Source organism: Stegostoma tigrinum, chromosome 5 (assembly GCF_030684315.1).
Source record: "Stegostoma tigrinum isolate sSteTig4 chromosome 5, sSteTig4.hap1, whole genome shotgun sequence".
In the NCBI taxonomy this organism is placed as follows: Eukaryota; Metazoa; Chordata; class Chondrichthyes; order Orectolobiformes; family Stegostomatidae; genus Stegostoma; species Stegostoma tigrinum.
The window spans coordinates 75310191-75337810 of NC_081358.1; the positions used below are offsets into that span (position 1 = coordinate 75310191).

Here is a 27620-nt window from a genome sequence, read left to right on the forward strand (position 1 = left end):
TGTGACCGTTTTACCAGGACCTGACAGTGTGGCCGCTTTTACCAGGACCCCGGAGTGTAGCCACTTTTACCAGGTCTCCACAGTGTGACCGTTTTTACCAGGACCCCGCAGTGTGACCGTTTTTACCAGGACCCCGCAGTGTGACCGTTTTTACCAGAATTCCGCAGTGTGACCGTTTTTACCAGGACCCCGCAGTGTGACCGTTTTTACCAGGACCCCAGGGAGAGTGTCAGTTAGCGTCAACTTAAGGAGCAGAGACCGTGAAGTCTACAGAGAGAAACATGAACTTTTCAACCTGTTTCAGTAACATCAATTTAATATTAATATATTCAGTATTTTACAACTTGTACAATTTATTCATTAATTTAGTCAGTAACATCAATTTAATTTTAATATATTCAGTATTTTACAACTTGTACAATTTATTCATTAATTTAGTCTGTAATCCAAGATGGCGCTGGAGCGTGACAATGTTACCCCTTTGACCGTACAGGAAACAATATTGAATTATTAAATCAAACCCTGTAATTTATTGAGAAGAATGGTTGCAGTGAAGAAGTGTAACCTGTACTTTTTCTGCTCATCATCTATACACAACTGGAGATAAAGTTTGATTTTAAAATTTTCTAACAAGGATGTGTATATGTATGAAATACAGTGACAGTGACAGTGATTCTATGAAGGCGAATTTGCCCTGATGAAATCATCACTTAAAGTTTCAAATAATGAGTTACTTTCGTGTGATGTAGAAAATATTCTGACTCATCCTATTACCCTCACTTACTAAAATGAAAGGGAAGTAAATTACAAGACTGTATTAAGACTTATTCTCTGTTACTGGAATTTGTCCATATAAACATTTTTGAGTTATTGAGTGGACTGATGTCCAATAAAATCATCTGATTTTTTTCTTCACAGAAGCTGCTGGACCCACTGAGCTTTTCCAGCAACTTCTGTTTTTGTTCCTGATTTACAGTATCCGCAGTTCTTTATGTTTTCATTGTGTATTTATGACCTATGAAGGAAATAACAGATCTTTTTCATGTTTGTCAGGAACTCATCACTGCCTGGTACATAGGATTTCTGTCACTCATTCTGGCCTCGTTCCTGGTTTACCTGGTTGAAAAAGACGATAATGATGCCAGAAACAGTACACAGGACTTTAATACCTATGCAGATGCGCTGTGGTGGGGTTTGGTAAGTGCTGCTGCTGCTACTTTTTAGCCATGACAGTGAAAGTTTACTGGAGTTTTATGAATTTGTTGCTTGCAAAATTTCTGTGGATATCTGATTCTGGTTCATGTTCTGGTACTTAACTTTCTCTTCAATTAATCAAAATTCTAATTCTTTGTCATGAAAAAGTACATGACGTGACATTTTGTTACATTAGCAATTTAGTTTAAGTCAAAAATCAGACTTTGATTTGATATAAGTCAGTTTCAGCACATTGCAGCATGTTTGATGGGTGGTGGGTCTGCAGTCTGTTGCTGGGCACTGGGTAAAGGAGAAGGGACTGTACTAATAAATAGCTGAATTAGCATCCCACTCCTGCAGAAAATGTAAATGGAAGGTCAGGGTAAATGGAGACAGGTCTGTGAAGTTACACGGGCACAGACATTAACTACCTCTGTGATGTTTGAACCCAGCTTTAGAATTTCATCCCAGAATTTGTGTGCAGCAGCAGAAGTGTATTTGAGAACTCTAGCTAAATTGTTTGCCTAATAATAATGTAACTGAGGAATAACTGAATTGAATGATAATATAGCGACACCCAGAATGGAGAAACTCGGCTAAATAGGGCCGTCTGTCTACTTTTTAGTATTTTTAGATCAATAGTTTTAATCTTTTAACAGGGATACTTGCAAAACATCAGAAATTCAAAGATTTCTAAAGTAGGCCCTAGCTCTGCCTTTCGTCCACTTATTACGATTATGTCACAGAAAGGGGAACTAGGATAAGATCATAAATTAGATTCATAGTATTAGCATGAAATTGAATGGTCAAACTTTTAGTGACACTATTGGAAACATTAAATATGAACGGCAGCTAGGGCCAGAATGAGAACAGCTAAGAAGTTTCCCTTCTACATTCCTTGTAAACCGCAAAGAGTGGCAGTGGGAGGCTGTGCTTTCTCTCCTTCCTTTCTGGATTCCCCTCCGTGACCATTTCTCATGTATCAGAGATTTTAGTGTGGGCTTATCTCACTTGTCATCTTTCTTGTGATTATCTTAACTTTATTTGTTCATGGGATGTGAGTGTTGCTGGTAATACTAGTATTTAATGTCTATCCTAACTGCCTTTAAGAGATTGGAGGTGAGCCTGCTTTTTGAACTGTTCAAGTCCATGTAGGATTTGAATTCACAGTTGCCAGCGAGGAGTTGCCCCAGATGCCTTGTTGACCAATGAATACAGTCTAACTGAATTGACATTGTAATATTCTTTTACAATTTTTAAAAACTGTCACTCTGTTCCCTAATTTTCTCAGCTATAGAACAATCCTTCTGTCTTCTCAATTATCTTCCCCTTAGGCGTAACCTTTCAATCCTGATGCCCTCATTTTGCATGCAACTCTTCCATTAATTCTGTATTGTTTCTAAAACAGAGTACGTTTTACTGAAACCAAGACACAGATTTTCATTCCAAAGGCGAGTTTGTAGAGTCATTAGAAATCCCAGTACCACAATATGAGCTTTTAAAAATGGCTGCCTGCATTTCTGATTTTGTTCAGGGAGCGAGGCATATCAGGAATTGGACAGGAGTAATCTAATAAGGTTATCTGGTTCCCAAGGTGGGCTGGGTTGGTACCCTGGCTGGTGTCTGCGGCACTTCAGGCAAACTTTAAAGCTAAAAATTTGAACAGAATTCTGCCCTCACCACCTCATTCACTGTGCTCTGTTGTTAGAAAAGGGGGCTGGGGAGAGGGTTCTGAAATAAATAGGGAGAGAGGGGGAGGTAGATCGAAGATAGATAGAGGAGAAGATAGGTGGAGAGGAGACAGACAAGTTAAAGGGGCGGGGATGGAGCCTGTGGTGAGTGTAGCTGGGGTGGTGGGGAGGGAATAGATCAGTCCGGGGAGGATGGACAAGTCAAGGGGTTGGGATGAGCTTAAAAGTTAGGAAATGGAGCTGCGACTTGAGGCGGGAGGAGGGGATAGGTGAGAGGAAGAACGGGTTAGGGAGGCGAGGACAGGCTGGGCTGGTTTTTGGATGCAGTGGGGGGAGAGGAGGTTTGAAGCTTGTGAAATCCGCATTGATACCATTGGGCTGCAGGGTTCCCAAGCGGAATATGAGTTGCTGTTCCTGCAACCTTCAGGTGGCATCATTGTGGCACTGCAGGAGGCCCAGGGTGGACATGTCGTCTAAGGAATAGGAGGGGGTGTTGAAATGGTTGGTAACTGGGAGGCTCGGTTGTTTATTGCAAACCGAGCGTAGGTGTTCTGCAAAGCGGTCCCCAAGCCTCCACTTGTTTTTCCCGATGTAGAGGAAGCCACAACGGGTACAGCGAATGCAGTATACCCCATTGGCAGATGTGCAGGTGAACATCTGCTTGATGTGGAAAGTCTTCTTGGGGCCTGGGATGGGGGTGAGGGGGGAGGTGTGGGGACAGGTGTAGCACTTCCTGCGGTTGCAGGGGAAAGTGCCGGGTGTGGTGGGGCTGGAGGGTAGTGTGGAGCAGACAAGGGAGTCACGGGGAGAGTGGTCCCTCTGGAAAGCAGACAAGGGTGGGGATGGAAAAATGGTTTTAGTGGTGGAGTCGGATTGTAGATGGCGGAATTGTCGGCGGATGATGCATTGTATCCAGAGGTTGGTGGGGTGGTAAGTGAGGACGAGGGGAACTGTTTTTTGGCGGTTATTGTGGGGATGGGGTGTGAGGGATGAGTTGCGGGAAATGTGGGAGACATGGTCGAGGATGTTTGATTCCTCCCACTTCCTGCAGACAAAGGGGGTGGCCATGGGTACCCACATGGGCCCCAGCTATGCCTGCCTCTTTGTAGGCTACATGGAACAATTTCTCTTCCATACCTACACTGGCCCTAAACCCCACCTCTTTCCTCTGTTACATTGATGACTGTCTTGGCGCCGCCTCGTGCTCCCAAGAAGAGCTCGAACAGTTCGTCCATTTCACCAACACCTTCCAACCCAACCTCACATTCACTGGATCATCTCCAACACATCCCTCAACTTCCTGGACCTCTCTGTCTCCAACTCAGGCAACCACCTAGAAACCGATATCCATTTCAAGCTTACTGACTCCCACAGCTACCTCGAATATACCTCCTTGCACCCACCTTTCTGCAAAAATTCCATCTCCTATTCCCAATTCCTTCGACTCCACCGTATCTGCTCCAAGGATGAGGCGTTCCAATCCTGTACATCTCAGATGTCAAGAACGCCCTCGACCGTGGCTGATCAGGCATTCCTGTATGTTAGTTAGTCTAGTTTTGGACTGATTACTGACTCATTTGCATGCTCAAACAGCAACAGGTTTGTTATATATTCATGAAACATCTACAGCTCTGGAGACTACATCATAGAGCCATTGAGGTCTCCAGCACAGAAAAAGGTCCATTGAAATTCTGCTGGTCAAAAACAACCATTTAACTGTTCTAATCCTACTCCATCTCACTGCACTGAAGCCACAATCATTCTCTATCCAAGTATCTCAGTCATGAGTCCTGTTACAGCATCAGAGGTGCTATTCATACAGTTCCTGACATTAATGCTTCCAAGCCCAAATATTATACCTAACCTGTGGAACTCAAGGCCAGTTGTAGCTGATTTAGCAGTTTCTCACTAACGTTTGAACCCAGCACAACGTGTTGATTCAGCTTGGAATGTTTGTGGCCGATGTGGCTCACACTAAACTGTAAGGAACGTATTTGTCAAATCGCTTTGTAAACTGGTATTCTGGCAGCATTAAACCACTGCCCTTTGAGGTGCCTAAAACAACAACGAAAGCAGCTCACAAACATCCCCGCAATTCTCAGAGGATTGACGGCTATAAGTGGACAATCAAGGATGTCACGCAAACTAAATTTGGTTGTAAGCATTCCCATTCGTTCTAATGAAACAGCTATATGTGCAAAATGTTAAGCCACCTGCTTTATTTGTAAATACGGTAACTCTTACTATTTGTAGAACCTGCTATTTATTTTAGATTTCCAGCATCTCCAGCTTTCTTTTTCAATTTTAGCAGAGATTACTGCAGGAAACACAATTGTTTATTATGCACCAACTATCAGGAACAATCCAAATCTGGTTGAGTAACTCTGATCTTCTTTGTACAGATTACACTGACTACAATTGGTTATGGTGACAAGACACCAAAGACTTGGGCGGGTCGTCTTTTAGCAGCAATGTTTGCTCTTGTAGGAGTGTCATTTTTTGCTTTGCCAGCTGTAAGTACTACAATGTCTGGTTTTCATGTTGAATGATGTATAATATCCAAATATGCATTGTGGACCCAATTTTTCTGACCTCCCCTGTGAGTTCACAAGCACAAATATTGGAAAACAAAATTGGAATATAAGCAGTAAATGCTGCTGGAACTCAGTAAGCCTTGATGACATCTGTGGAGGGAGTTTACATTCTTAAGAGGAGTTATGCAAAAATTCAAACATTGACTGGTACCCTCTCCACAGATGCTGCCAGATCTGCTGAGTTTCTTCAGCATTTTCTGTTCTTATTTCAGATTTCCAGCATCTGCAGTATTTTGCTCTTATTTGGGAATTAGCAATAGGATTCTGACATCATTACATTACGTTCACAGAGGAGAAAAGGGCTGAGGAGATGAAGCTTTCTAGTTCACGTAGTTTTGAATCATGCGTTTATTTTCAGTTGAGGTAGTTAAAATCCTAACTGCTTTAATGAGTGAAATTTATATTTTAACTCAGAGATGAGGGTACCCTTGTTGTTTCACCAAGTGTTTCACTTCACCAGAGTATTTTAGAAGTTGAGATAAAAATAGAAAATATTTGAGAAACTCAGTAACTCCGGCAGCATCTGCAGAGAGAGAAATAGTTAACGTTCTGAAACTGATATGACTTGCCTTCAAAACTGAAAGGGGCTGAAAAATGCTTTTTATGCTGTTGACAGAGGGGAAGTGGGAGCAAGTGGGGGCAGAAATGTGGGACCTGGGTGAGAACATGGCCATGGGTCCTATCAACCTCGCTGGGGTGGGGGCGGGGCGTCAGTAGAGTAAGATGTTGGAGACCCCCAATGGAAGGTGACATAATCAGAATGGTTGTGATGGAGTCAGAAAAAAAAGAATGGAATGGGATCCTTGCAGGAAGGAGAATGTGAGGAAATATAGTCAAGTAATTGTGGGAGTCAGTGAGTTTGTACTAGAAGTTGGTGGACAGCCTCACCCAGAAAATGGAAATAGTGAAGTCAAAGAATGGTTAGAGCCAGTGACATACTTCATGAAGATGAAAGGAAATGGAAATTAGAAGCAAAACTGAAATGTTTTTCCTCTTCTGGATGAGATCAGGAGACAGCACCTACGACTGTCTACATGTCAGAAAAGCATTCATGAGAACACAGGCATCTGTCATGCTTGAAAGAGCACAGATAGGTGTCTTAACATATCTGTGAAGACACCTATATGCCAGTAACATTCTCTCCCTTCATAACATGGACAAGGCATTGCCAGAATTCCTGCGGAAACAGCACAGAATGGTTTTCAGAGCCTTGATATTATCTTCTGGGTTTCATACAATTTCCTGTTGAAATTATCATTATCCTGGAGGAATTATTAGTGATCACCTTTCCTTATTTGGGAAAAAAAGTGCCCATAGGTTTAACATGGGACAAATGTGTGAGGATTACAAACTGATAGGCCATTGCTAAATTGCTGTTTTTTTTTGAGAATTTTATACCTGTTACAGTACTTATCACCAATAGCCAGAGAGCCCGGCAGAAACTGCAGGTGCTCCCCCTCCGTCTAGAGTCAAGGAAACGTCCGAGTCCAAAACAAATGAAACGTTGATACAGTTACATCGGTAAAAGAGGAGGAAACGCTTTCCGACTCGTTCTGGATGCAGGCGACAGGCCACAATCCAGCATATGCTGCCTGTGTCCTTTTCTGAGTCAGAGGAACTGGACCTGGGGTGAAAACTTTGCAAGAGAAGCCACAAGTGAAAGACCACGCCTACATCCCTGGACTTGGTTGGGGGAGGGATGTGGTGATTAGGACCAGGTGGACCTCATCGACTAAGGTCTTGATTGTGGTTGTTAGCCTGGGCCAATCGAGAAAGCCTTGGCTAATTAATTTAACCGGACGATGAGAGTCCCCTCAGTTGAGGACTGACTCCTGGTTGGCTGGCTGGCTGGCAGGCACGTGGGGAAAGATGAGACCATAGAGGGATGTAAAAACAATGAATAGAATTTTGAATTTAGCATGTGGTCTTACCAGAATCCTCCATAAACCAGTAAGCACAGGGTGATCGGCCAACAGGACTTGATGTTAATAATCCTGTGCAGCAGAGTTATAGATGCCCTCAAGTTTAAGGAAGATAAAAGTGACCAATCAAGAATGCATTGGAAATGTCAAGTGTAGAGGTGACTGAAGTACAAATTAACATTTCAACAGCAGACCAGTTAAGACAGGAATGTACGTAGACACTGTTTCTCGCTCTTGGGGATAGGTAATCTTATTGATGGCAGGAACATGGTCAGAAGCTCGGGGTGAAAGATGTAATTTGTACTCTGGAGTAGGGGATAAATCTTAATTTGAAGACAATTCTGCTCATTCAATACTGGATTGAGGTAAACAGTCCAGGAAACGATTACTCCATACATTTAGATCTCAAGAAGAACCTGAAGTTATTCAATACACAGGATGATCTGTCAAGCTGATATAACAGCTTAAAACGTTGGAGATGTCTAAACACGTTGGCATAATAAGAGAATTGAGTGCAAAAGTAATGAGCTTTGATGGTTGGCCATTTCTCAACCTTGTTGTTTTATCATATTAAAAGTAAAATCTAAAATTTTATACAAGGCTAATTTGAAACCTTTTTAACACCTTTCATCACCTCACCACTTGCAGCTTTTTGAACAACTACTATTCTTCATTAAAATGCATCAACCACTTGTTAGTGACAGAAGCCAGTATTCTTGCCTCATGATTTTTCATTGTTCTCCTGTTATTAAATTGTGTTTGTAATTTTTAAGATCTCATTTATCCCTCACTGACCAAGACCCCCAAATTTTTAAAAAATCTTTTCAGATGATGGTAGGTTGCGTAATTTTTTTCCCATTCCTGTTTTATTCCAGATTACCAGCATTTCCACGTTTTTTTAAACTTGCGGCTCAGTAATTTATAATGTCCTGTGCTATAGCACCCTCATGTGGAAATGCTAAGATTACTAGCTGTTGATAGGTTAAAGGGAGCAGTGCTGGAGAAACTAGAACCAGGAAACCGTTCATTGCAGAGGAAATAAGCAGCACTAATCAGAAGTCAGATATTAATTAGAATCTCATGCATTTTTTTTACATATACTGTGGCCCATCAAAACATTTATAGCGGTTTATGATATTTTATAAGAACTGGCTGGGAGAAGCAGTTGTGTGACACTGAGACTTAAAAGGTCAGGAGGCTTATGTTCTGTTCCTTTGAGTTAGGAAAGCTGGGTGATGAACTAATTGAGGTTTTGAAGCAAATAATAAAAGGATTTAATAGGATAGGTACAGGAAGAAGATATTTCTTCTGGTGGGCATCACTTAAGTTTGCGGGATGCAATTTGGGAATGAAAATGGGAAAACACCCCTTCATCCAAGAAGTAATGAAAAGCTGAAATTCACTCCCCTAAAGCCTGTGGATGCTGGGTTTATTGATTTTTGTAAAGAAGAGATCAATTGACTTTTGTTCAGTTGGGGTAATGTAAGTTTTGAAGCAAAGGTAGGTGAATTAAATTGGATTTTCATCCGTGGCACAAGTACTGGGAGTTGGAAAAACCCTTGGCTTAGCCCAGCCAAATGAGAAGGAGTGTGAAAAGGTGTGAGTATGAGAGGGTACAATGCTGTCGGTCACTGAGTTAACAGTTCTGTAGGACTTTATTCTAGTGAAAATAAGAATAGAAAGACACCTTGTTCAATGCTGTTCACAACCCTTCAAACTCCATCCACTTCCCTGTCCCATCCATGCCTGGTCGTATCCCCAACAAATCAGCTCCTTATGTCAGGCTTTGCTATCCAAACAAATCGCCTATCCATTCACACCACTCCCAAGCCAAGGTGTACCTCTGCAAATAAACTTTATGGTCCATGTGACTTCCACACCTGCTGAGCCTCTGTGAATAACCCCATGGTCTCTCATGTACTCCCACGCCAGGCTATGCCTCTCCTCTCACCCCTACATACCTCATACAACACTACAGTCCCCAAATACACCCACAGCCCTTCAGGTTCCCTCATGCAGGCAACACTTCTTTAGACCTCTGCGGTGAACTGCTGTTCTGTAAAAAGCTGGCCTGACTACATGAATAGGCCGTGCCAGTGTCCAAAATGGAGTTGGGAATATCAAGTGTGGGCTTATGACCTGAACCAGTTCACCCATAAAAAGCACTTGGAAAGCCTGGGAATGGGGCCAGGAGGTTACCTGTCATTTTTCAAGGGCTCGTGAATTGTCCCGAACCCACAGAAATCTACAGCAATATATATATATAGCCATGATGTACTTGAAAGATGGATGAGAATAGGTTCTATAGCAATCATCTGTATGGGATTACAAGCCCAGCAGTGAAAATGAACTTTAACCTCCAGGGCTTTCAGTATCTTACTATGGCAGTTACTGTACTTCATGAGATAATTAATTATGAATTAATTTCTGTGATCTCAGTCATATTCACTACCACTCAAGGGTTTAAATAATATTTATTGTGGTTACATTGCATAAAAGGATTTGTGTTTAATATGTTTTGAGCTTTTATAAAAATGCAGAGTGACTGAAACATCTTTTTAAGTGCAAAATTGATTTTAGGCTTGATTTCTTTTCTATTTGCAGCATTTCATAATGTTTATTTTTCTCTAATAAGGGCATTCTTGGCTCTGGGCTGGCTCTTAAAGTTCAGGAGCAGCATCGTCAAAAGCATTTTGAGAAAAGAAGAAATCCTGCAGCAAGCTTGATCCAGGTCTGGTGGCTAAGTGCTCAAAACTATTACAGTTACAAAAGAAATTGAAATCAATATTTTAGTGTTCTAAAAGGAAAACTAGTTTATCCAGTAAAGATTTTTTTCCATGTTAATGGCTATAATAGCATGGAGTGAAGTGTGTCTTCTTGGAATCATAGAAACTCGAGGCTTAGGGTGAGGCCATTCAGCCTGTTATGTCTGTGCTTGCACTTGGAAGAGCACTCATACTTATTTATCTGTAAACCTGTCATTTTCTCATCTACAAGTATGATCCAACTCCCTGCTAAAATTATTCGTAGAATAAACTGTCACCTCCTTTTCAGGGGCAGTGTTCCAGATCCCGACAAAGCTGAATGAAAAAATGTCTTCTCATCTCCCTTCAAAATCTTTTGTTAATGAAATCATCTATGACCTCTAGTATTAGGCCTGTGCAAAAGAGACAATAATTTTTCTCTATCTGCTCTATCATAACCTCTCTCATCTTGAAGACCTCGGAGGTTCACCTCTTAACCTTCACTGTTCCTAGCACAACAGTCCTAATTTTTCCAACCTGTCCTCAGAACTGAATCCCCCATCTTTGTTAACATCTTGCTGTACTCATTGTACAATCTTTTTAAGGTCTTTGCATCTTTCCTGAAGTGTGGTAATTAAAATCACCACTCCAACTGAGGCCTAACCAGACACTTATAAATTTCCAGCATGATGATGTCTTTGCACTTATATTTGTAAACTAAAAGGGATACAAGTAACCCATATGTTTTTATAAATGTCCTTATGAATTAGCATGGCCATCTTGAAGGATTTGAGTGAACAGATACCAAGTGTCTCTTCTCATTGGCTCTGTTCAGAATAGTGCCATTTATAATATGCTGTCTTTCAAGATTAGTGCTTCAAAGTATACATCTTCACAACTATCACGCCCAAACTTTATTTGCCCTGCCCATTTCACCATTCTTTCTATGTCAGCTTGCCATCGACAACAATCCTCATGATGATCTATGACTTTACCAAGTTTTGTATCATCTGCAAATTTCACGATGTGTTCCCTATAGCAGATATAAGTCATTTATGAACATTTTCAACAGTAATCCATCCAAAATTAATTGTTGGAAAAACTGCTGTAAACCACCTTATATTCTGAAATATACTTTTCTTCTACCCCCACTCATTGCTTTATGTCAGTGAGTCAATTTTGCATCTATACTGCCATTTTCCTCTTATCTCCTCGGGATAATGCCGCTAGATGATGGCTAGACTATTAATCCAGATAATCAGCTAATCTTTTGGGGACCCAGGTTTGAATCCCACCATGGCAGGTGGAGTTTGAAGTAAATAAAAAAGAATCTGAAGTTAAGAATCCACTGATCACCAGGAAATCATTGTCACTTGTCTGAAAAATCCATCTGGGTTCACTAACGCCCTGCAGGGAAGAAAATCTGCCATCGTCATTTGGTGTGGTCCACAACGGACTCCAGATCCACAGCAGTTGCCCTTTGAAATGGCCTAGCAAACCATTCAGTTGTATGAATTGCTACAAAGACTCAACGAAATGAAACCAGGTGGATTACCTGGCATCACCCGAGGTACCAGAACTGACAATGGTAGAAACAGTCCTGCAGACACTCCCTACTAACATATGGGGACTAGAGCCAAACTTGGAAGAGCTGTCGTCGAGTCATACAGCGCAGAAACAGACCCTTCAGTCCAACCAGTCCATGCTGAACATAATCCCAAACTAAACTCATCCCACCTGCCTGCTCCTGGCTCATGTGTCCCCAAACTTTTCCAATTCATATATCAAAACAAATGTCCTTTAAACATTGTAGTTGTACCCGCATCCACCACTTCCTCAAGAAGTTCATTGCACACGTGAACCATCCTGTGTAAAAAATTTGCCTCATGTCTTTTTTAAATTTTTCTCCTCTAACCTTAAAAATGTGATCCCCTAGTCTTCAAATTCCCCATCCGAGGGAAAAGACAACCACCACAATTCTATCCACACCTCTCATTATTTTATAGGTTCGATCAGGTCACTTCTCAACCTCCAATACTCCAGTGAAAAAAGTCCTAGCCTATTCAGCCATTCTGTATAACTCAAACCTTCCATACTTGCCAACATCCTGGTAAATCTCTTCTGAACCCTTTCCAGCTTGATATCATTCCTATAACTGGCTGACCAGAACTGGACACAGTACTCCACAAGAGGCCTCACCAATCTCCTATACAACCTCAACATAACATCCCAATTCCTATACTGGAAGAACTGAGCAATGAAGCAAGCATGTCAAATGCCTTTTTAACCATCCTATCTATATGTGACGTAAACTTTAAAGAATTATGTACATGCACCCTGAGGTGCCTCCGTTCTACAACACTTCCCAAGGCCCTACCATTAATAATATATACCCTACCCTTGTATGTTGTACCAAAACGCAATGCCTCACATTTATCCAGATTGAACCCCATCTGCCATTTTCAGCCAATTGATCTGTTTGATGAAAGTCTCTTTGTAATCTTAGAAAACCTCCTTCAATGTCAATGATGCCACCAACTCTGGTGTCAGTGCAAACTTACTAACCAAGCCTGTTATTTTCTCATCCAAATCATTTATATAAATGACAAACAAAAGAGGACACAGAACCGATCCCTGTGGAACACCGCTGGTCACAGGCCTCAAGTCCAAAAAGTAATCCTCCACCATTACTTTTTGCTTCTTACTGTTAAGTCGATAATGTATCCAATTGGCAGGATCAGCCAGAAACCCATGTGACGTAACTTTACGAATTAAATCTACTATGCAGAACATTGTCAAAGGCTGTACTAAAACTTGAATAAACAATGTCAATGCTGTGCCATCATCAACAGACTAGTCCAGCAAATGTCTGACATTGTCATACTCACAGAATCATACCTTGACCTTCCATGGCTATGTCCTGTCCCGCTGATGGGACAGACCTGGCAGAGGTAATGGCACTGTGTTATACAGTCAGGGGAAGTTGCACTGGAAGCCTTCAATATGGACTCAGGACCCCAAGAAGTCTCGTCGCTTCAGGTTAAACATGTTCAAAGAAACCTCCTGCTGCTACCGTGTACCATTCTCCCTCAGCTGATGAATCCTCTGTATTGAACAACACTTTCCAAAGCTCAGAGGATGGCAACAGCACAAAATGTACTCTGGGTGATGGATTTCAATTTACACCGCCAAGAGTTGCTTGGCAGCAGTGTTACTGAGTGAGCTGGTCATGCCCTAAACTGGGCCTGTGCCAGGTTGTGAGGGAACTAACAAGAGGGAAAAACAATAATGACCTCAGGGTCATCACAGTTTGGAGCTGGAGGAACACAGCAGGCCAGGCAGCACCAGACGAGTAGGAAAGGTGACGTTTCGTGTCAGGACCCTTCCTACCCTTAAGAAACCTATATGTCTTGATTAGATCACTTCACATTCTTCAAAACTCCAATGAACAAAGTGTCTGTTTAGACTTACCTGAAAAGACAATCCCTCCATACCGAGATAACAAAGTGTGGAGCTGGATGAACACAGCAGGCCAAGCAGCATCTCAGGAGCACAAAAGCTGACGTTTCGGGCCTAGACCCAAGACTCTAGGCCCGAAACGTCAGCTTTTGTGCTCCTGAGATGCTGCTTGGCCTGCTGTGTTCATCCAGCTCCACACTTTGTTATCTTGGATTCTCCAGCATCTGCAGTTTCCATTATCACCCCTCCATACCGAGTGTCATCCTGATGAACTTCCTTTGAACTGCCTCCAATGAAATAATTTTCCTTAAACAAAGGAACTAAAACTGCTCACAGCACTCCAGCTGCGGCCTCACCAGTGTCATGTATGTTGGAGTAAGACCTCCCTACTCTTGTACTCCAACCCCCTTAAAATAAGTTCTAACATTCCATTAGCCTTCCTGATTACCTGCTCTACCTGTGTGTTAGCTTCCTGTGTTTCATGTACAAGTGCCCCAAAGTCCCTTTGTGTTGCAGCTTCCTGCAGTTTCTTCCCATTTACATAGTATTCTGTTCTTTTATTGTCCCTTCCAAAATGAACAATTTGCATTTTCACATGTAACTCCATTTGCCAAGTTTTAGCCTACTTACTTAACCAAACAATATCTCTACAGAAACTGTCTGTAACTCTCTCACAACCTGCTTTTCCACCTATTTTAGTATTACCTGCAATGCTGGCTACAGTATATTTACTTCTTTGCTTCTATTCATTAATATACAATGAGACATGCTGCACCCTGATTACAAGGGGCATGTTTCTATCATCCATCCATATTGGGATCAGCCTGTGCACCAACTTGGTGAAGGGGTTGTGCTGGCTGACCGACTACCACATGTCATTGAAGAGGGAATGCCTAAAGCATTCTGACACGCCTTCTAGCCCAGACTCGTATCTAAGATGCAACATCTCATTGCATTCAGTACATACTATCATTACACTCATGTATGTGACAGATAATGAAATCATGCCATGTGGCTCACACAGGACCCTTGGAAATTTTACAAATAATTGGTCCCACCGCCAAACACTGGCTGTATGGAATATCATGTTGCCAACTTCATTGAGTTTCCTGAGTTTAACTTGCAAGCTCCGATGACATGGTGCAAATACTTCAGATCTCTAAGCACATTTTCCTCTGCATGCATGGCAACTGGGTAATGAAGTGATTGCAAGTTAAACATAGCTGGGCATTGCAAACAGCTGCTTCAAATATGTGTTGTTTCAGTGTCGTAGTACCCAGCAAATGTTGATCCTGTGTTTCTGCCAATGAAGCTAACGTTCACTCCACTGACTCTGGGCATTCTCCCAGCATTTTTCTAGTAGCACTTTACATCAGACATCATGCTGTCCTCCAACTGGTCACCAGATTAGACCTGCACATTCATGCCCCCTCTTACTCAACACTACCCTAAAGACCCAATTTTACCCTTTTTGCTTCCGTGTGGAGGCCCACCACATTGAACTTTCACACTGGGCATCCTGCCCTCAAAACCTGACACTACTCCTTAATGATGATCTTTTTTGTCCCCCATACAGAGGCCATGGTGATGGTCACAGCCGTTAACCCACCCGTTCCTGGCGACAAAAAAACCCTCTAATGCTGTTCTGTATACCCACATATTCCTTGATTTTTGTCTTGTCCTTGTTTGGCCATGTCCCCACCTCTACAAATGACTCTGCTTTCCCAAACCACATGTCCCTGGCCTTGACTCTCCCACCCCTGTGGCATTAATACCCCCACTGTATCGCAAAGTACCCTCCTGAAATATTGATGGATGGATTCCACAAGATTGTATTCGCTCCAGGCTTCGATGAGCCACCCCAGCCATGACTGACCAAAAGACTGATTGCTGCTCATCCCCCAGACTGTACCTGGACAGGTTCCCTGACCGTGGACTGATCACAGCGAAGACCTTGGACAGTGTGCGGACTGTGTCAGTGACTGACATGGGACCCCCTGATAGATTACCGCCTGTCCCTTCACTGGACTGAAGACTAGCCCCCACTTTCCGACACCATGCCGTTTGGCTGAATGAACATGCAGCGTGTTTGTCATGCAGGCACTGGCCTATACTGTAGGTGGCAGATTGATATCGCTGCGTGCTATACAACACAATGAGCTGCCTCAGGCTTTAATTGGTCCCTGCTGATCTGTGAGTCTGTGCTAAAGAGCACCCCAGTATGGCATTCTTCGACTCTGGCTAAAGTTCCAACTCACCAACTGGCATGGCATGACAAGGTGAGCGTTGAGAGAGCAAACAGGCATCCCTGGGATCAAGCCAGGGGATCAACCCCATTTCATCGGAGAGGTAGGATGGTGTTCCAGGAGCAGCACCAAGCATAAGTGGAGATGAGGTGTTATTGTTGTAAAGCCACCAAAAAGGGCTCCTTGCTTGCTAAACAGCATAAGCAGCAAATGATAAACAGAATTAAGCGATCCTATAACCAACAGATCTGAACTAACCTCTGCAGTCTTGCCACATCCAGTTGCGAATGGTGGTGGACAATTAAACAACTCACGTGAGAAGGAGGCTCCACAAATATCCCCATCCTCAATGATGGAAGAGCCTAGCACATCAGTGCAAAAGATAAGGCAGAAGCTTTTGCAGCAACCTTCAACTAGAAGTGCCGAGTGAATGATCCATCACGGCCTCCTCCAATGGTTCCCAACATCACAGATACCAGTCTTCAGCCAATTCGATTCACTCCACGTGATGTCAAGAAACAGTTGGAGACAGTGGATACTGCAAAGGCTACCGGCCCTGACAATGTTCAGCGATAGTACAAAAGACTTGCACTCCGGAACTTGCCAGTCCTCTAACCTGGCTCTCTCAGTACAGTTACAACACTGGCATCTACCCAAAAAATGTGGAAGATTGCCCAGATATGTTCTGTGCATAAAAAGCAGGACAAATCCAACCTGTTCAATTACTGCCACTTTAGTTGACTCTCGCTCATCAGTTAAGTAGTGAAAGGTGTCATCAGCAGTGCCATCAAGCAGCACCTGCTCAGCAATAACCTGCTCAGTGATGCTCAGTTTGGACTCCGTCAGGACTACTCGGTTTCTGATCTCATTACAGCCTTGGTTCAAACATGCATGAAAGAACTGAATTCCAGAGTTGAGGTGAGAGTGACAGCCCTTTACATCAAGGCTACATTCACTGAGTGGGAGATCAAGGAGCCCTAGCAAAACTCAAATCAATGGCTGTCAGGGGCCAAACTCTTTAGTGGCTGGAGTCAAACCTGACACCTAGAAAGATGGTCATGATTGTTAGAGTCATCTTACTTCAAGGACATTTCTGCAAGAATTCCTCAGGGTAGTATCCTAGGCCTAACCATCTACAACTGCTTCATCAATGACCTTCCCTCCATCACAAGGTCAGAAGTGGAGATGTTCACCGATGATTGCACAATGTTCAGCACCATTCGCGACTCCTCAGGTACTGAAGCAGCCCATGCTCAAAAGCCACAAGATCTGGACAATTTCCAGGCTTGGGCTGACAAATGGCGAGTAACATTCGTGCCATACAAATGCCAGGCTACAATCAGCACTAATAAGAGACAATCTAACCTCTGTCCCTTGACTTTCAATGGTGTTACCATCACTGAATCCCCCACTAACAACATCCTGGAGGTTACCATTGACCTGAAACTCAACTGGACTCACCACATAAACACAGTGGCTACAAGACCAGGTCAGAGGCTTGGAATACTGCAGCAAGTGACTCATCTCCTGATTCCAAAGCCTGTCCATTATCTACAAGACACAAGTCAGGAGTATGATGGAATACTCCCCACTTGCCTGGATTAGTGCAGCTCCAACAACATTCAAGAAGTTTACCATTCAGGACAAAGCAGCCTACTTGATTGGCACTGCATCCACAAACATCTGCTTTCTCCACCACCGACACTCAGTAAGTAATACCAGTGTGTACAATCTGCAAGATGCGTTGCAGAAATTCACCAAAGAGCCTTCGACAGCACCTTCCAAACCCACGACCACTTCCATCCAGAAGGACAAAGGCAGCAGTTACATGAGAACACCAACACCTTCAAGTTCCCCTCCAAGCCACTCACCATCCTGACTTGGAAATATATCGCTGTTCCTTCACTGTTGCTGAGTCCAAAACCTGGAATTCCCTCTCTAGTGGCATTGAGGGTCAACCCACAGTAGGTGGACTTAAGCGGTTCAAGAAGACAGCTTACCACCACCTTCTCAAGGGCATCTAGGGATGGGCAATAAATGCTGGCCAGCTAGTGACACCCACAACTCACAAATGAATAAATAAAACAAACTACCTAACCCTCTTAGGGGGCACTTTGTTGAATCCTTCTGAAGATTCATATATACAGCATATATTGAACTACTCTGATAGTTTTCTCTGCTACCTCATTAAAGAAATAAATCTTGCTAGCCAGACAGACATGTTTTTACTAAATCTATGCTTGTTCTCTATGACTATCCCATGCGAAACTCAATTAAAATTTAAAACAAAGTTGCCTGAAAAGCTCAGCAGGTCTGGCAGCATCTGTGAAGAAAAAAAATCAGAGTTAACATGTCAAGTCTGGTGACTCTTCCTCAGAACTCAAAGTTTAATTTGTTCCTGACAATGGTTTCCAATGTCTTCCCCACCACTGATGTTAGACTGACTAATCTACAATCTTTCAATTTCCTTGACTAGCTATGAGTAGCCCTTCAATCTACCAGAATTATTCCTGTATCCAAGAAAATTGAATGATATAACCAATGCCTCTACCATTGATTTCTTTAGCAACCACTTCATCGAGACTAGGTGACTTAAGCAACTTTCAGTAATGATAATCTGTTAGTAGATCTTCTGAATCCATACCTCTGGTTGACTATAACTTCACTGCCCTCTTTTAATCTAGCCATTGTGTCATTCACTTCCTTTATGAAGATGAATCTAAAGCACTCATGTAATCAATATCATCCACATTCCTGGCTGCTAAATGAAAGTTTCTCTTTTAATCCCGTAAGAGGCCCACCTGACCACATATACTTTATATGTTTATAACATGTCTTAGGGTTCAACTTAACATGGTCTGATAATGTTTCTTTATAATCAGTTCTCACATCCCATATTGTTTCAATTCACCCCTATACTTTTTCTAATCTTCCAGCTTAGTAACTGACCCTTGTTCACCATTGTTATCATGAGCCATAAGCCTCCTTTAGTTTAGCACTTGTTTTCTTTGTCATCTAGGGCACATTGGCTTTGGAGGCTTTACCTTTTCTTTCAGAGGAAAATGCTAGTTTACACCTGTACTGTATCCTCCCAAAGTATCCTGCATTGTTTCATTGATGTTTCACCCTGTAATCACCTTTTCCAGTTTAGCTTGTCCAGATCAAACCCTTCCTGAATTATGAAATTAGTTGTTTCATAGATGTGCAGCTTTATCTTTGATTAACTACTGGAAACTCAAATCATGCTGTGGTCACTGTTGTCTAGATGAGCTCTTACTTCAACACAGCCCAGTTGTCCTACTTCATTTTGAGAACCAGATCCAAAACCGCTTTCTTCCTTGTTGATTGTGAAGTTGCCCTTTACACATTTTCCCTCCTTTTCTACCCTTAGCACTCTGATTTCTCTGCCTGTATTACGCTAACTAAAGTCTTGAAGCATTACTAATCTCTTACATACTGATGTACAAGTTTGTCCATCTATCTTCTTGTCACTGTCTGGACCTCTATGAAAATCTGGCAATAATGTTTCACCTCTGTCTGTTCCTCAAATCAAGGCAAATAGCTTCAAAGACATTTAATGAATACCTTTTTAAATTTAGAATTGATACATTATATAAATGATAAAACAAAAAGTGATGGGGATTGATAAGTAAGTTTACAGATGACACCAAGGTTGGCTGGGTGGTTGACAGGGAGGAAAAAAGTCGGGTTATAGGAGGTTACAGATAGATTGGACAGATCAGTGGCACTTGGAATTTAACCGTGATAAATGTAAGGTGATTCATTTTGAAAGAAATAATAAGACAAGGGAATACTCAATGAATAGTAGGAAGGTCAGAGGAACAGAGGCACCTTGGGGTACTTGTCCACAGATCCCTGAAGGGAGCAGGACAGATTAATAGGGTGGATAAGAAAGTATATGGTTCACTTGCCTTTAACAGTTGAGGCATGGATTATAAGGACAGGGAGGTTATGTTGGAGTTCTCCAGTTTGTTTAGGCCACTCCTGGAGTATTGTGTGCTGTTCTAGTCACTGCACTTTAGAAAGGATGTGATTGCACTGATGGGGGTGCAGATGGGATTCACCAGGGATGATGCAGTTTAGCTATGAAGAGTAACTGGATATGCTCACATTGTGTTTTTTAGGTCAGAGAAAGTTAATAGAGATGTATACGGTTGTGAGGGACATGAGCAGGCTGAATAGAAATCAGCTGTTCCCCTTAGGTGAAGTTTCAGTACAAAGGGTAATAATGTTAAGGTGAAAGGCAGGAGGTCTAGGAGAAATTTGAGAATTTGCTTTTTAACCTGTGTTGGAATGCACTACTTGGGAGGGTAGTTAAGGTGGGAAACCTCACAACCTTTAAAAATTACTAGTTTCAGTAATCACAAACATATGACACTCGGATTAATGCTGATGTTTGAGATCATGTTATGTTTTAAAATTCTTTTTCCTAGGTCCTAACCTCAGTCAAAAGGACCAAAACATTTTTTTTACTTACGTGGTTGGTTCTAACAGAGACCACTACTTCTTCAATGGATGCCCTTCCCCACACCCAAAATATCTGCAACTCATTTTCTGTTCTTTTTTACTCTAGAAGCAGAGAGGCAATGCACCTTTTGGAAATTATCGATGTAGTTACAACAATGTCTGTCTATGCCCCTTACTTTAGGATTTTCAACAGTATTGCATTTGTTGCTCATTTTTGTCTTCTATGCATTCAAAGAAATGATGAATAAAGCCGTATAGGAAAGGTACAACAGGGCTAATCCAGTGTTGGCTACTGAGTGAAATGGCCATCAATGTGCCAATTCGTTACTTAGGTCAGTAGCCAGATGAACTTCAGTTGCTTCCCCTGCTAGTGATATGCACTAACATAGGGAACATGTTGGTCTTCTCTAATGATGCCTTTGGGTCCAATTTTATCTCTGCTCCTGCCTCCCACCTCTGCTCCGGGAGAAAATCCCAGCCTATGGAAAAATACTGCATTTGTTCTCAGGAACCAGTTCAAATTCTGCCGCTCAGCAAGGTTAAGTTTTTGGTAACCAGCTTCCCTGCCCGGTCTTGTGCTTAGTCTCTGTTTCAGGTTTGAGTGTGGGTGAGAGTTTAAACAAACTGTCCATCAGAAATACAGAAACAAATATCTGCAACACTCTGATAAAATGATATATTTTTAAAATTCCCTGGCCGCTTATATTATTTCTCCTCCTTTCTGCTGTTTCCTGGCCATCTATCTTATCCAGATTAGTTTGAACCTTCCCTAAGACCATTAGCTAATCTCTCAGTGAGAACACTGGTCCCAGCTTCGATCGGGTAAAACCCACCCATCTTATGGACTTGACTGTCTAGGCCGGCATTTATGGCCTCATCCTAATTACCTCTGGGAAGATGGTGATAAGCTGTCGTCTTGAATTATTGCAGTCCATTTGTTTTAGGTACATCCACAATGCTGTCAGAGCAGGAGTTCCAAGATTCTCAAACAGTGAAGGAATAGCATAATAATTCCAAATTAGGAATGTGTATAGCTTGGAGGTGAACTTGTATGTGGTGTTGTTTCTTTGAACTGGCTACCCATGCCCTTATAGATGGTGATGGAAGGAAGGAGTTGTCAAAGAAACATCTGCAGTGCATCTTGTAGACAGTACATGCTACAGCTACTGAGAATTGGTGATAGAGAGTCGATGTTAGTAGATGGGATGCTGATTAAGTGAGCTGTTTTAACCTGGATGGTGTCAGTCTTCTTGAGTGATTAATAAGCTGATGGCCAATATTATTATGACTTTAAATCCAATTTCTGGTCTGTTTCCCCCCAAAACCCTTGAATCCTTTGTGATCAAAAGATCTTTTACCTCACCGTTGAGTATATTCAATGTTTAAGCATTCACTGAATAGGAAAGTAGAATTCCAAAGACTAATGGTCATTCATTTGCTTATTTTCCATTCATAATTTCCCATTAATTACCCAGACTATTCCTGTAGAGGACCCACATGTTCTTTAGTTATTCTTTTCCTTTTTTAAATGGATCTTGGGATTCTTACTGTCTGTTTTTATATTTTTATCTAGCCACTGTCATTTTTGTTTAGTTGTTGTTTTAAAATATTGTCTAATCCTGTGACCGACCACTAATCTTCACAGAATTATTTTCTTTTTCGTTCAATGTATTACAATCTTTAACTTCCTAGTAAGCCACAAATGCTGTGTCCTACCCACAGTCTTTATTTTTCACCAGAATGTACCTTGGCTAAATGTTGTGACCTCTGTGACATCCTGTCACATTAAATGTCTGTCAGATTCTCACTGTCCACTCTGCACTATCCTCCGCAACACTCTGATACATTCCCAACCTCCACTGTCCTCCAAAACATCCTGACTCACTTCTACCCTCTCTCCACATCGACCTCTGTGATATGCTGTCACATTCCAAGCCCCACCCATCTGCTACACTGCATCTTAACACATCATTCTCCATCCTGTCCTCACCACACAAGACACAGTACTCCCATCTATAGAGACTGGTAGTTAAATTTGGTCAGGAGCACAATTGCCATTGGAATTGAATGAGATTAGGAAATATCAACAATCACATGCTGCATTGAAGAAACGTTTGAATGGTTTAAAGCTCTATGAATGACTGCCAAGGTCTTTCTTCTGCTCATAAGGGATCTCAAGCTGTATTGACTGGTCCATAAACCAATGGCAGCATGTATTGATGAGGGCATGGCTTGTGATATGGTGTACGTTGACTTCCAAAAGGTGTTCAATGTGTTTCCACACATCAGATCTGAAGAAAGTTACAAACTCATGCAATAAAAGGAACAATAACAACATGGGTACAAAATTGGCTGAGGGATAGAGGATAAAAAAATGCTGGTTAGTTGGTATGTTTTGGACTAGAGGGAGATTTATAGTGGAGTTCCTCAGGAGATCAGTAATGGACCCTGTCTTGTCCTGATTTATACAAATGAACTAGATCTTGGTGTTCTGAGGGCAACTTCAAAGTTTGCAGATGACACAAAATTTGGGAGAGTTGTAAACTGTGTGAACAAAGTGGAACTGCAAAACGATGTCGACAAGTTAGTGAAGTGCATTGATAGTTGGCAGGTGAAGCTCAATGCAGAGAAGTGTAATGTGATGCACTTTGATAAAAGAGAACCAGTATAAAATAAATGGCACGATTCTACATGGTGTGCAGGAGCTGAGAGAGCTAGGTTTATATGTTTGTAAATCATGTAAGGTACATTAAAAAGGTGGCAGGACAAATACAGAGATGCGTTAATAAAGCATATAGTATTCTATTCTTCATAAATCAGGGCATAGAGTACAATCACAGGGAGGTTATGCTGAACTTATATAGGGTACTGGTAAGATATCAGCTAGAGTATTGCATACAGTTCTGGACGTAACACTTTGGGAAGCATATGAATGCTTTGAATAGAATAAACAGAAAATGTTTACAAGAATCTTTCAAGAGATGAGGCACTTCAATTATGAGGATAGATCAGGGAGGTTGAGACTTTTTTTTAGAGAGAAAGCTAAGAGGAGATTTGATCAAGTTTTTAAAAATCTCGACCAGGCTGGATGGAGCAAGTAGGGAGAAATGGTTCCCACTTGTCAATGAATTGAGGGCCAGAGGGTACAAGTTTAAAATATTTTGCCAAATAATCCAATGTTTGTTTAGGAACAAATTTCTTCATACACTGAGTAGTTAGTGTATGAAATGCACTGCCTACATGTTTAGCCAAGGATTGGTTGAGGCATTCAAGAGGGCATTGAATGACTATTGAAATAGAAAAAATGTGCAGGGTTACTGGAGAAAAGCAGGAAAGTTGTGCTAAATTAGAATGTTCAGTCTGTCTGTGCAGACACAATGGGCTGAATGGCCTACTGCAAAGTACCGATGGTTGGACCAAAGGGTCTATTTTCATGCTGTGTGACTGTATGACTCTACGATACTGGATTGGGCAATTCGTTGGGATGAAACCACAGAGAGAATTGTTGCCCCCTGTAGGATAATTTACCCTAATTCCAAAATGGGTATGAATAGAGTGAGCATTAGCCAAGATACTTGATATTAGAGGCAGGGATTCATTAGCTTGCTGTTTCCAGGTCCCTAACCCAATTAGCTAATACATGTGAGACATAGATAAGTAATTCTGCTCCTTGTACTTTTGTGCCAAATGAAGGATATGAAAACCAAACACTCAGGGGTCTGAGCAGTATGGGTTATGATGGGATTTGTGGCAGAATCAGTTCTGTATCTTTCTGCTTTTCACAAGCAGCATGTTGAATTTCCCGTCAGTTACCATTAAGGGGGTTATTGCTTATTAAACACTTTGTGAATGGCACAACTTGCCTCAATAATATTTAGCTTCTTATATCATGAAACTTGTCAAAGAAGCTGGACATCGAGAACACTTGGGAAGAAAAACAAAGCAGGCACATGTCAAATTCTGGTTGAGGCCACTTGCTGTCAATGACCTCCATGTTGCCAACAAACAAACCATTGCACTGGAATTGACCCATGGTCACAAGCTACACACATCCCTCGTCCATGGATTTTGGCATCTGGCATGTGCCAGCCCCTCATGAACATCATGGCATATCACCAATATACTTGAAAACCACTTACAAAGCATAGACTGGTGTTGCAAGGCATATCAGCAGCTTGAAAAGCAAGGACACTGTGTGCACAGACACCCAGCTCATGAACTGTAACTAGCTACCTAGAATACACCTCCTCCCACCCACTCTCCTGCAAAAATTCCATCCCCTATTCCCAATTCCTCCGCCTCCGCCGCATCTGCTCCCATGATAAGACATTCCACTCCCGCACATCCCACATGCCCAAGTTCTTTAAGGACCGCAACTTTCCCCCCACAGTGATCGAGAACGCCCTTGACCGCGTCTCCCTTATTTCCTGCAACACATCCCTCACACCCCGCCCCCGTCACAACCGCCCTAAGAGGATCCCCCTCGTTCTCACACACCACCCTACCAACCTCCGGATACAACGCATCATCCTCCGACACTTCCGCCATTTACAATCCGACCCCACCACCCAAGACATTTTTCCATCCCCACCCCTGTCTGCTTTCCGGAGAGACCACTCTCTCCGTGACTTCCTTGTTGGCTCCACACTGCCCACCAACCCCACCACACCCGGCACCTTGCCCTGCCACCGCAGGAAATGCGACACTTGCCCCCACACCTCCTCCCTCACCCCTATCCCAGGCCCCAAGATGACATTCCACATTAAGCAGAGGTTCACCTGCACATCTGCCAATGTGGTATACTGCATCCACTGTACCCGGTGCGGCTTCCTCTACATTGGGGAAACCAAGCGGAGGCTTGGGGACCGCTTTGCAGAACACCTCCGCTTAGTTCGCAACAAACAACTGCACCTCCCAGGCACAAACCATTTCCACTCCCCCTCCCATTCTCTAGATGACATGTCCATCATGGGCCTCCTGCACTGCCACAATGATGCCACCCGAAGGTTGCAGGACCAGCAACTCATATTCCGCCTGGGAACCCTGCAGCCTAATGGTATCAATGTGGACTTCACCAGTTTCAAAATCTCCCCTTCCCCTACTGCATCCCCAAACCAGCCCAGTTCGTCCCCTCCCCCCACTGCACCACACAACCAGCCCAGCTCTTCCCCCCCACCCACTGCATCCCAAAACCAGTCCAACCTGTCTCTGCCTCCCTAACCGGTTCTTCCTCTCACCCATCCCTTCCTCCCACCCCAAGCCGCACCCCCATCTACCTACTAACCTCATCCCACCTCCTTGACCTGTCCGTCTTCCCTGGACTGACCTATCCCCTCCCTACCTCCCCACCTATGCTCTCTCCACCTATCTTCTTTACTCTCCATCTTCAGTCCGCCTCCCCCTCTCTCCCTATTTATTCCAGTTCCCTCTCCCCATGCCCCTCTCTGATGAAGGGTCTAGGCCCGAAACGTCAGCTTTTGTGCTCCTGAGATGCTGCTTGGCCTGCTGTGTTCATCCAGCCTCACATTTTATTATCTTGGAATTCTCCAGCATCTGCAGTTCCCATTATCACTCATGAACTGTAACAAGCCACATCTCAACGATACCTGTTTGCTCTCTCAATGCTCACCTTGTCATGCCATGCCAGTTGGTGAGTTGGAACTTCAGCCAGAGTCGAAGATTGCCATACTGGGATGCCTTTAGCACAGACTCACAGATCAGCAGGGACTGATTAAAGCCTGAGGCAGCTCATTGTGTTGTACAACACGCAGCGATATCAATCTGCCACTTACAGTATAGGTCAGTGCCTGCACGACAAACGCGCTGCATACTTATTCAGCCAAACACATAGTGTCATAGGGAGCTAGTCTTCAGTCCAGTGAAGGGACAGGCTGTAACCTGTTGCATATCATGGACACAGTTTGACTGGCAGAAATACAGGATCATCATTTGCTGGGCACTAGGACACTGAAAAACACATACATGATGCAGCTGTTTGCAATGCCCCACTATGTTTAATTTGCAATCATTTCATTGCCCATTTGCCATGCATGTTGAGAGAACGTACTGGGTATTTGCACCATGTCATCGGAGCTTGCAAGTTAAACTCAGGAAACTCACTGATTTTGAAGTTGGCAACATGATATTCCAAAAAGTCAATGTTTGGCAATGGGACCCATTATTAGTGCAATTTCCAAGGTTCCTGTGCGAGCCACATGACATGATTTCATTATCTGTCACATACATGAGTGTAATGATAGTATGTACTGAATGCAATGAGATGTTGCATCTTAGATACGAGTCTGGGCTAGAAGGCGTGTCAGAATGCTTTAGGCATTCCCTCTTCAATGACATGTAGTAGTCGGTCAGCCAGCACAAACCCTTCACCAAGTTGGTGCACAGGCTGATCCCAAAATGGATGGATGATAGAAACATGCCCCTTGTAATCAGGGTGCAGCATGTCTCATTGTATATTAATGATTAGAAGCAAAGAAGTAAACATACTGTAGCCAGCATTGCAGGTAATACTAAAATAGGTGGAAAAGCAGGTTGTGAGAGGGTTACAGACAGTTTCTGTAGAGATATTGTTTGGTTAAGTAAGTAGGCTAAAACTTGGCAAATGGAGTTACATGTGAAAATGCAAATTGTTCATTTTGGAAGGGTCAATAAAAGAATAGAATACTATGCCCTTTGGCCCAGCAAATCTACACTGCGCCTCGCAGCATCCCACCCAAACCCATCTCCCTATAAACCACACACCCCTGAACACTACGGGCAATTTAGCATGGCCGATCCACCTAGCCTGCACATCTTTGGACTGTGGGAGGAAACCGGAGCACCCAGAGGAAACCCACGCAGACATGGGGAGAATGTGCAAACTCCACACAGACAGTCACCCGAGGCTGGAATTGAACCCGGGTCCCTGGCGCTGTGAGGCTGCAGTGCTAACCACTGAGCCACTGTGCCGCCTCAGAATGGGGAGAAACTGTAGAAAGCTGCAAAGGGACTTGGGATACTCGTACATGAAACACAGGAATCTAACACACAGGTACCGCGGGTAATCAGGAAGGCCAATGGAATGTTGGAACTTATCTTAAAGGAGTTGGAGTACAAGAGTAGGGAAGGCTTACTGCAGTATATAAGACGCTGGAGAGACTGCAGCTGGAGTACTGAGTAGCTTTGGATCCTTTATTAAATTGGAAACAGTTCAGAGAAAGTTCACCAGGATGGACTTCAGTAAGGCATTTGATAAGGTTCCCCATGGTAGGCTCATTCAGAAGGT

General features: G+C 42.8%; 1 protein-coding gene across 2 annotated transcripts in view; it reads left to right on the forward strand.

The window, feature by feature from the left end:
• Nucleotides 1–27620, forward strand: part of LOC125451993 (potassium voltage-gated channel subfamily KQT member 3) — a 399056-nt gene that overhangs the window by 264433 nt on the left and 107003 nt on the right. For both annotated transcript variants that reach the window (XM_059646073.1, XM_048529840.2), the window contains exons 5-7: nucleotides 1054–1197; nucleotides 5288–5398; nucleotides 10037–10132. In XM_059646073.1, coding sequence (XP_059502056.1) covers nucleotides 1054–1197; nucleotides 5288–5398; nucleotides 10037–10132 — 351 coding nt within the window. The remainder of the gene's footprint in view (nucleotides 1–1053; nucleotides 1198–5287; nucleotides 5399–10036; nucleotides 10133–27620) is intronic.